This window comes from Solanum tuberosum, unplaced genomic scaffold, assembly GCF_000226075.1.
Source record: "Solanum tuberosum cultivar DM 1-3 516 R44 unplaced genomic scaffold, SolTub_3.0 scf00099, whole genome shotgun sequence".
NCBI classification, from domain to species: domain Eukaryota; kingdom Viridiplantae; phylum Streptophyta; class Magnoliopsida; order Solanales; family Solanaceae; genus Solanum; species Solanum tuberosum.
Genome location: NW_006239023.1, coordinates 59,747 through 70,946, shown reverse-complemented (window position 1 = coordinate 70,946; position 11,200 = coordinate 59,747). Strand labels below are relative to the sequence as shown.

The following is an 11,200-nucleotide window of genomic DNA, read 5'->3' as shown; positions in this document are numbered from 1 at the left end:
TGCAGGCAGATTGTGACTATCTGAACGAGTGTTATACTCAGTCCCAAATTACCAGTTAAAATTTCGTTTTACGGTTGAACTTTGATCAATATTTTTAAAATGTATTAGTATATCATATTGAATATTGATATGAGAAAAAATGTAACTTATAATATTTTTCGTTTAGTTTAAATTTAAACGTTAAATTAAATCTAATTTTAATTCAAAAAATAATAAATTAACTCTCGAGAAGCTAAACATAACCATACATAACACTAATGACTGAGCAACACAAGCAAAGGTTAAAATTTAAATCAAGCCAACAACACGACAGCCCAAGAAGAAATTGAAGCAAAAGTAGAAAATGATAATGTAATGAACTGAGATACTGCAAAAGGAAAAATAATAATTATATAATCATACCTGTGAATTAAGAGCTTGATTCTGGCGATTAGGCTTGCTAATATTTTTTAATTTAAAGAGAAATGGGAGCCTAAGAATTTGTCAATCATATTACAACATTTCATTTGCATTTTTTATTTTTTTTAAAAAAGGTACTTTCTAAATTATTTTTAATCCATAATATTTTAATTTTTTTTTCAACCATAGCAAACAACAACAATGAAGATTATATGAAGAACGAAATTTCAAGTCTAAAGGGGAGAGTTGTTAGAGGATTTGCCTTGATTTCCTTTTTATATTAGAGTTTTATTTTTCTCTCAAATGAAAATCAAACTATTAACATAATTGCTTTACTTTTTCTAAAAGAAAAAGATGTTTGGTTGTTCCTTTCTTTGACGAAATGTTTGAAACCCTATAAATTGAAAATCATTCTTCTCATACTACACAACACAATAGCAGCCATCATGTAGTCATTTTAAGAGTCTTGAATAATTTATCCCTAAATAAAACTCTTAAACGATTACATGGTAGATGTTATTGTGTTGTAGTATGAGAAGAATCGTGTTCATTTTATAAAGGTCCAAACTTGTTCTTCCAAAACATGAAAAAGATTTATATTTCCTTGTAAGAAAAATTTAAACAATTATGGTAATACTTTGACCTTCCTTCGTGAGAAAAATAAAACTCAATTATGATAAGAAAATTCGAGTAAAACCTTAACAATCCTCCTTTTTTGGCTCTTGACAAAATTTAATTGACTCTTCACATGTTTGATAATCTTCGTTGTTTACATAATCTTCAACACCATTGCTTTCTAGGGTTGAAATTAAAGTTAAAAATATAATGAATTTAAAAAACTATCTTTTTTTTTTATACAAAAAGAAGAAGATGAAGCCACATAAATGTTGAAATATGACTGAAACTTTTCTTGTAGTATCCGAACAAAAATCTTCATTATCATCAAATGATTCCAAATTGATTAGAACTTTTATTCAAACTCATTCAATCATTGGATCAAATATTACTCGAGATCTACATATTAAAAACTAAAATTTAAAAACATATATTTATTAGAAGAATTATCTCCCCCTTAAACAAGACTCTTAAACCAGTGTATGATGGATGCTATTGTGTTGTAGTATGAGAAGAAAAATCTCCAATCTATAAAATCCAAACTTTTATTCCAAGAAACGAATAACCAAATATAGAACAAATTTATATTTTCTTTTAGAGAAAGTAAAGCAATTATGGTAGTACTTTAACAAAATAAAAGTGAAGCTCAAATATTAATTTAAAAAATCATGACAAAACCCCTAAAACATACACCCTACCAACCGTAGATTTGGTCCTTATATTCCGTTGCTTTCATCTTTTCTTTTTTCCTTTTTATGATTTGGCTTATTTGGAGAAAAATAAAATCCATCTTCTTAAGAAAAAATAATAATACAAGACCGGTGTACACAGTTAGATTGCAAGGAATTTTGGATGGCAGATAATTCGTTGGCATTCACTATAAATGTCGAGGTACATTTTTTTTTTTGTGAGCGTGATGTCAAGGACAAGTTCTGTGAGAATATATACAGCATCCATATTCAGAACATTTATGTACATAACAAATTTAACTTTTTCGTAATTTTTTTAAATCTAACTTTTATCTAACCTCTGCATCCTTGATGAGTTCAGGCTGAGTAATGCACATCGAATTTACTGCCCGCCAAAACTGGGTATATTTTACAATTCTCTGTCATCTAGCCATTGTGTTGATACTACTGGATATAAAACACAGCCTATGTTACAATACTCTGTTGTGCGTATCAACAATCATTGCAACTTTCTCCTGCAAACACAAAAAATCAAACTGACGACTTTACTGTGTTTCTTGTATCATAGCCAAACAAAAATTAGAAGAAAATGATATATTATAGCAGAGAAACCCTAGCTCATTGTTGTTCCTCAGCCAGAAGAAACGAACAATGTGTGTGCAGAAGATTCTCATTTAAATGTCTAGGCATGCCAATACAATAACATAAGCAATGAAGAAAAAAGTTAGTAGAGAGTAACATTTTATCTATCTTTGAGGTGTTAGCATGTGAACTTGATAAAGAAATAACATCTCATCTACAATTGTGTCAATCAGTCCATGATCTCAGTAAGAAACACTACCTCATCTGGTGCGACGTTTTCCACAGGAAACCAGTGCATAAGAACTCCCAGGTGCATGATAGCAGGTATCAACTTGAACAAGACGGGGGTTGTGACCTGCACAAAATTCTCATTCTTAAACATCAACTAAAAAACATAAAGCATAGAAAGTAGATCTCCTCAAGCAATTAGAAGATTTAGAAGCTTACAAGACTTAGAGCAGTTGTTCCGAGAAGAAGAAGGTACATCTTGCCCTGTATATGTCACAGAAAATTCAAAAGAGCGATAATGTGGCATTTGAGCGGGACAAATGATGTACTTGGTGGCTTGTTTTTTTTTTTTACTGCACATAGTAATTATGGTTGCTGCACAGGTTTTGTGTAGCTGATGTATAATATATATGTATATACACACACACACAATATGTTACAATCTCAAAATAATAATGATTGTACTTGGTGAAAGTAAGAATACAGCACAAGTAATCAGCTAAACCTAATCAAGGAGCTGCAGATAAAAAATAATTCAAGACTTGTTTCTTAATGCAAAACAAGCAGTATCTTCTTTTGAAAAAAACACATGGTGTCCCAATCAGCTCACACGCGCCTCAACTTATTTCACGAGGTACATGCTACTTCCCATATAACATATACTGGGTAACTCTGCTTTGTTCACCAAGCTTGGACATATGGGAATATATTTCACATAGTGTTTTTACAAAACAGGCAGAGTTCCTTTAGGGGACTCTTCTTTCTTTTTTGTTTAATAAGTAGGAGTTCTTCTAAATTTTCTTAAAAGCTAATCTTTAACGGAAAAAGTGTTTATGGTGCCATTACGTGACACAGAGACACTAATAACATCTAGGCAGCCAGGAAAATTTTGCTAAGGAAAACAATGTATAAGTGCCCCTGTTGTTTAAAATAACAGGGTGAGCAAGAAACTGAACTGTATATCTATTGTTCCAAAACACGACTGAAATATTAAAAACCATAAATTCAACTAGGGCGAATTTAATTGCATTATACATACATGTAAAACACGGTATCATGTATAGTTGTGATTGAAATGAAATTAGAGAACCACTTGGTAAGTTTTAACCTTAAAACAATATAGAAATTCAAATTGTGTCATGCTATCTACTTTGAAACAACAGAAATAGTGGCACTCACAATCTCTCCACAAAAGTAAGTGCAATTCCATTATTTCATGAACTTAAGACATTAAGAGGAAGAACATCAGGAGATCAGTGTCGCACGGTCACATTTTGAACGTAATTTTTTTTTTTGCCTCCTAAAAGGTATTATGAAGGGGAAGGGTTCAAAACGATAAGAAACATAACAGGTGAAAAAAGATAGGTAGGATGAGATCACCTGAACAATATGCAGGTTCGAGGCACGACTCAAGAGCACAAATGCGAATTCCCCAATTTGTGCAAGCAAAAGTCCAACCTGTAAAGTCACTCAAACTCATAAAAAATCAAGGCAATATATTTTGTCTATCAAGTGTTTAGATGGGTGACTTACAATAAGTGACGTCCTAATGTTATATCCAAAAACCTTTGTAATCACAGTGGCTACAGTAGTCTTAAAAACTATAACCAGGATAACGGAGGCAAGCAAGATATCCACATGTGTCCAAAGGAACTGTACATGTATCAGCATTCCAATACTAGCGAGAAAGAGAGCTGCAAAGAGATTACGGATTGGTTCCACCTACAAGTAATATTAATACACTTAACAATCGCAAAGCATATTAGGGAAAATCGAAGTAGTCTGATGTTTCCAAGTAATACATTACAATCTGCCATTGTTGTACAGCAAGCATGGTAATTAGAATGCTATTTCTGATATTTGATTTTTCCATATATCCGATAATGAAAATAAATACAGCTACTGATGAATAGTAAATTTTCTAAGCAGATACTGAGGGCTTTACCTGCCCAAGACATTAACGGAAAAATAAGATGGAAGAAGGACAGAACAATTAAAGAGAAATGGAAATATATGCTTCAGAGCTTAGAAATGTTCCAAAATCAGTAGAAAAAATATAAATAGAAGAAACTGACACAGATAAGATATCATTGTGTACAAAGATGTTGTAAGAAGCCAGGAACATTCAAAGATAATGAGAACACTCATAGAAATATTAACATAAATAAGATTGTTGAGTTGAAATAGAAAAATGAACTTTGAAGTAAGGATGCCTTAAAGATTTGTTCATGGTCAACATTCCAATTTATGTTTAATAATAAAAGCATGAGAGAAGAAACATCCTATCATATATCAATACCTGGTCCAAGGTATGTTTTGCAAAGTCAGTTGTGGATATCATAACTCCGGCTACAAATGAACCCAGCTCAAGACTAAGGCCCAGCTTATCACTGCACTGAAGAATCAAATGAAACATCCTCAGTATTCTCTGGCACTGCTTGCTATGTAGTCACTACTTCAGAGAGCTTTTACAAGAATGTTTCAGTAAAATATATATATCCTGCAATTTGCAACTGAAGAATAGCCATCCCATTTCTAGTAAGGAAAAATTAGAACAGTGTTCAAACTAACCCAAGCAGATAATAAGCAGAATGCCACCACCGCAAGCTGATATAATTCATTGGTCTGAAAATGACAAGGAATTAAGAAAGTAAACAGCTTGAAAAGGAAAAACTGCATAAAGCATGAAGCTCGGAAATGTACAAATACATGCAGCAGAGCTGATATAAATTGTTTATTGTCAGCACCATATGCTGGGATCAACTGACAAAAAAGATGGAGATTCGAACAATTATGACTGGTATGATACTGCAGAATGACCTACGAAAAGAATCGTGACTCCAACATTTCATTCAATTCCGAAAATCGGAATGGTTGATTCTAACTGAATCATGATTTAGGTTTAATGCCATTCTGCCAAAAGCTCATTTTTCATTCTTAGATTGGACAAATTACCATTCCATTATTCAGTTAAATTAGGTGGATTCTGACATCAGTTGGTAAATCAAGATCAAAGTGGTTGTAGTGCAGTCTGGTAAATCAATATTTTATTCAATTCAACGATTGTCAGGTTGATTCCAAGGGAATGGTGATTCAGGTTTAATGCCATGCTGACAAGAGCTAACTTTCTTCATTGTCTTAGATTGGACGAATCACCATTCCATTATTCAGTTAAATTAGGTGGATTCTGACATCAGTTGGTAATTCAAGATCAGTACAGTTGTGGTACACTCTGAGTCTGACATTTATTGAAGAAAATACAACCAAAGGGCTGTCATTTAAAGGAGCGGCTTAAGAATAATATGAACTGCTTAGATCAGCAGCCCTGATGCAAGATAAATTTGGCCTTCTGTACTTGATCATTGGCTGATGATTCTTCAAACATTATAAGTAACAGAAATTTTACTTACAACCTTGTATTACACTATTACTTTTGTCTTCAGAAGGCCTGATAAGTTACCTTACATGTACGAGTACGACTACTCCCTTTATCACCAAAAATAAAAACTTGACCGGCAACCATTTTGGTTAGTCCCAAAAATTTGGCCTATTTGCTTGACTATAAGTCTACCATTCTGCAGTAACTGCAACTAATACAGATTTGTACTTAAGACACGAAGTGATATCTTTCCATCTTGAGTATTGTAGCTTTCATACTTCAAATTATTTTTTTAACCTCACTTATCACTCACAAAAATTCAAAAACAAATTCAATTTGTATTCATGTCAGAACACAACTCCAATTTTCAGCTTTTTTTTCAAATACTACTTTTTTCCAAATTTCACAATTATGGACAAATGCCGACTAAATCTCGTTTCTGAGAACACCTGGCTTGGAAGAAAACCTCTTGTAGTAAAGATTTTGCAGCTTCTCCACTTAATTATTCAAACATAAAAAATATTAATCCAACTTTTAAGAAAACCTCTTACAATCAAAAGTTTGCATTTTTTCCATTCTTTATTCAAACACCAAAAACACAAAAGTCAGACAACATTAAAAAAAAGGTTTACAGAAAAGGATCAATTAATTGGTGTGCGTTGTGTGCAGGTGTGAGAGGTACACGGATGGCACATGCACATATAGCTACTATCACGGGTTAAGAAACTGACCCGTAAATGACCTGTCTAAGCTATGGGCCAGCCTGTGCTACAACCCAACTTGACCGGACATGAAAATATCACTGGCCCAACCCGCTAAAGTTTGGACAGGTTTCATGTTAATGGGTCAAATTTGACACCTCTAGATAATTCCATGTGGAGAAAAGAATAAATAAGAAAATATGATCATGAGAAGTACTCACTTGAGAAGATAACCGAATCATTAACTTCAGAAAACGTGGAACAAATGACCAAGTTAAAATTGATGCAACACTGAGGTACATGGATAGGATCAGCAGCCTAGACAGAGCAAACAGAATTTTTAGTCTTGATCTAAGCCTCGAATTGCTGCCAAGTAAAACAAAAACAACAACATAGAAAGTGGCACGCCCATAAGCTTACACTTTTCCCATAGAGATAATTCCATGCAAAAGCCCACTGTTACCTCCAAGAACAGGAAGCAAAGCGAATAATAAGCCAACAGCGCAGTCCTGGGGATAAATGAAAAAGAAAAGGACCAACCTTCTAGTAATATGTATATGAACAAAGGACATGACCATTAAAAATTTGGTAATAGGGACACAGGTTTTACCTGAAAAATCAATGTTCCGATTGTCACTTGACCATGAAGAGCATTGTTGCTGTTTTTCTCAACCAGAAATTTCACCACCTGTTTATTTAAGATGGTCAAAGTCATCACTAGTGAGACTTACTTTATATTAAAGACAAGGAAAAACTGACAAGAATCATGGTTTTATAATATACCACTGCCGTTGATGACATTGATAGGAAGCAACCAACAAACACTCCCTCTGACAAGTTTGCACCACATAACTGCAGCACATTACAGAATGCATAACTAAGCAACAGTTATTGGAGAAGCGAAATTCAATTCCACAGCCATACCATTGCAGTTGTGCCACACAGAAACATAAGGATAACAATTTGAAGCAACCCTCCAAGAACAGCAACAGGACCAACAACTTTTAGCTGCATGATAATATGTTAGGAGGCTGACCCAAGTAAGGAAAGATACATACTGAAATACCGAGATACTTTTTCAAGAATTAGTTCTAACAGTTGTATGGAAAAAGCCCCACAAAGAATGATAAAGCACCTTTGTCAAGGAAAACTCCAGACCTAAAGCAAATAGAAGGAAGACAACTCCAAACTGAGCAACGGTCTCAACCTGTAATACAATCGACACTGAAAGAGTTCAACTCAAGAAACACACTTACATCATAACTAAATGAGTTTCAGCCAAGAATATGATAGTAATTTCACAGATTACTGTTAATGAAAGTCAAGTTATTCAAAAACGAAAAGAACATAGCAATGAAATAATATACGCCCGCAAATCAGTAAGCATCACATACCAAAAGCACAGACAAAACGTTAGCACCTCTCTTCATGAAATAAAGAAACTGAATGAAACAAAACTCAAGATTGTTTTCCGGTTTGACACTCATGTACTCTATGCTTTTTCCGCTAACGTTATCATATGGATAGATTACTTTGTCGCTTAATCTATGGATATTTCAACAACAAACAGGCAGACATGATTTTTCCTTATAAGCAATGTGTTGTCTTGTAGGATTACATACCTGTACCATTTCACTGATGAATTTCAAACCCCCTGGTCCAATTAATGAGCCAGCAAGAAGATAACCGACAATAACCTACCTCAAGAAATCATGATTAAAACACATTCAGTACTTGGGTTTACTTGAAATTTAGATTTATAAGCTCAGAAGATGATAATCATCGAAGTAAAATTTCACAAGCTTCTAAAAGTACATACCGGTTGTCCTAAACAAGAAAAGATGATTCCACCAATGGCAGCAGAGACTATAACCACCACCAAGTCTGAGATAAGTCTGCAGACACACATTGTAGCACAAACTACATGTCACTAGCTGTGGAAACTACATGAAAGATGAAAATCCCTAAATATCTATGTTTATTCAGTGGAATTGCCAGGATAAAAAAGGATTAACATTGACCTCACATCAACTTGAAGCACCGGATATTTTGATTTCTTATTTGACATGACAAACACATTATCCTGTCATCAAGAAAAACAGTATACAAAGAGCTAGTTAGGCACACGTTAGAGATATTGACCAATGTTTTTTTATAACAATTCAAGCATACATTTTTTACCTTTTTGTCAATCAATGTAGTAACATCATCAGAACCTTCATTTTCAAGGGAGAAAACGTCTTGTAATTTGAATGATCTAGTATCACTGTAAAAGGCAAAATAAATGAATAACTTCAGCAAAGTTCACACAAAGCCAGGAGAGGCATGTTCTCTGTTTAGTTACAGCTTCTTATTTACTTTGTCTGTTGTGTCTCATTCTTCTTGATCTTCTCATGGGTAATTTTGGCTACCGTCTCCAGGACTCCCTAATGGAAAAGAAAGGTAAACTTTTCATAAAAGAGCAAAGATTTTTCTATCAGCTGGAACCAAAAGTAAATTGTAAAAGTGTCAGACTCTGACAAACGCAAGTCAAAATGTTAGGCCATTTGGCACTCTGATTAGGAGCTAAACTTAAAACATAGGAGACGTTGAAGTTGGAATGGATATGTATGTCTTCAACCTTGACACAAACAATTAGACAAAGTCAGCTAAGCATAAGCATACTCTGATCCAATAATATATATATATATATATATTGCTTCACCATCTAAAATAAGCAGTTTTTGTGTTAACTAAGCTTCAGCAAATAAGCTTCTACTGATCTTAATATCAGAGATAACAACTAACATGATCCAAAAGTAAATTGATGACAAGTATGAATAGCTTAGCTTACCGTCTCATCAGCAACCGTACTGTTAAAGCTGCGTCCATCAGAACCTAATCAGGTGAGAAAAGCACATGATAAATCCGACATTTCATTATGCAAACCACACAACTGAATGCATTGTTACATTCCTGAGTAACCATATTGGTTAAATGCCAGAACTTGGAGCATATTAAAAATTCCAATTGGTTTCTCTATTCAGCTTATCGCTCTTTCTTTTTGTAGCAAATAAAATTGATTTACGAAAGCTCATAACTTAATTTGCCTTATTTACACTGTTTTGAAGAGGTTGTTTATCAATCAAGCATAAGACATAAATGTCATCATCAATCATCAAAGATGTATAATATTTCATCATACATCATATAACCACCACGAATCGGGAACCTTTAGTAAAATATTTAGATGAAAACTCTAATAACCAAAAGTAAATTTGTCAAAAGCTCATTAAAAGACCGGAAATACACCATTAACTTGTATAAATCAACTTAAATTGTAATCAGCGAATACAAAAAACACTAATTCCGAAAAAATAAATAAAGAGAAAATGGAGAAAACTTACCTTCAGGCTGATCGTTTTCAGAAAACTCTTTCTCGAGAACACGATCGAACATTTTGGCAATAGTGCCATCATTAGTTACGGGAGCGGACGAATTTACTAAATTACCGTAAAACCTTGCCCTAATCTCCTTTTCAGATCTGGCCGCTAAGGTCATCCTCCCAGAATAAACAACCGACAGGAAGAGGAATATCCATGCTCGAAGCTTCTCTCTTCTCACCACAATCCTCTCCATTTACAGAGCTGAACAGAAAATACAGAGAGAATTTGCAGGAGATTGGAGAAGACGAAGAAGAAAGGGAAAATGGAGACGCAAAAGGTGTTTGTTTGAACTTTCCGCTTTATTAGATCGAAGCCAAAAATTGAAAAGAAGTTATTGTCTCCATTTGACTGTTCAGTATTTTTTTTGCAGGGCGGGATCTAAGCCTGACGAATTTAATGAAGTTTCAAGTAATAGGATCTGTTCGGTTTAATTTTTGTCAAATTAATTCAATATATTAATTTTAAGACTTATATAATTGTTAATACTCCTTTAGAAAATATTCAATATATATAATAAAAGAAGACTTAATATATGAGGGGAAAAAAGGCTTTCTTAATTTTTCAGTTTCCTAAAAAAAGTGCTGGTATATAGGTGAAATATTAGCTTTTAGATAGTTTAACTACTATCCATTAACGGTGGACAAAAAAATTACACGAGCACCTCATTTTTAGAATTTTTTTTTTTTAATATTCTCAAATAAATTTTTGATTTTATCCTCATCACTTAATACACATCTAAATTAGTGTCTATTTTGCAACCTAAGGTGGTAGTGGACTAGTGGGGTTTTAGTTACTGGCTTGCTTGTAGAAGCAAAATGAATAGTTTTTTTAAAATAAAAAATAAAAAATTAATAATTAAAACTGTAAGCCATGCCATACATAAATAGAGTTCTAGCGAGGCTTGTTGATTAATTAATTGAAATAAAATGTATCATTCGTCGTTCACATATAGAGAACGTTAAGTTTTACAATTAAAAAAATTTGTTCAATTTTACAGTATCATGCGATTTAATAGGAAATTACTTTATCTTACTATTATTGTATCTAGCCTCTAGGGGTGTACAAGTCAAATTGAACCGACGAATCAAATCAAATCGAGAAAAATATCCGATTTGTGGTTTAGATTGGTTTGGTTGGTTTGACGGTTGAAAAAAAAATCCGACCACTCTTGATTTGGTTTGG

General features: G+C 33.4%; 1 protein-coding gene across 2 annotated transcripts; it reads right to left on the bottom strand.

The window, feature by feature from the left end:
- Window positions 1-1,860: 1,860 nt before the first annotated feature.
- Window positions 1,861-10,406, bottom strand: LOC102602830 (K(+) efflux antiporter 5). Of its 2 annotated transcripts, XM_006347988.2 has the most exons (20): window positions 9,980-10,406; window positions 9,427-9,470; window positions 8,952-9,019; window positions 8,775-8,859; window positions 8,615-8,676; window positions 8,413-8,488; window positions 8,216-8,290; window positions 7,729-7,800; window positions 7,518-7,601; window positions 7,377-7,445; window positions 7,204-7,281; window positions 7,014-7,102; window positions 6,815-6,911; window positions 5,085-5,138; window positions 4,813-4,908; window positions 4,047-4,235; window positions 3,894-3,971; window positions 2,733-2,777; window positions 2,545-2,640; window positions 1,861-2,218 (listed from the first exon to the last, which is right to left on the bottom strand). In XM_006347988.2, the coding sequence occupies exons 1-20, from the start codon at window positions 10,209-10,211 to the stop codon at window positions 2,174-2,176; spliced, it is 1,734 nt and encodes a 577-aa protein (XP_006348050.1). In that variant the 5' UTR covers window positions 10,212-10,406; the 3' UTR covers window positions 1,861-2,173. The 2 variants fall into 2 exon arrangements, with proteins under 2 accessions (XP_006348050.1, XP_015164545.1); XM_015309059.1 differs by lacking the exon at window positions 8,952-9,019 and having other exon boundaries at window positions 9,980-10,140.
- Window positions 10,407-11,200: the final 794 nt, after the last annotated feature.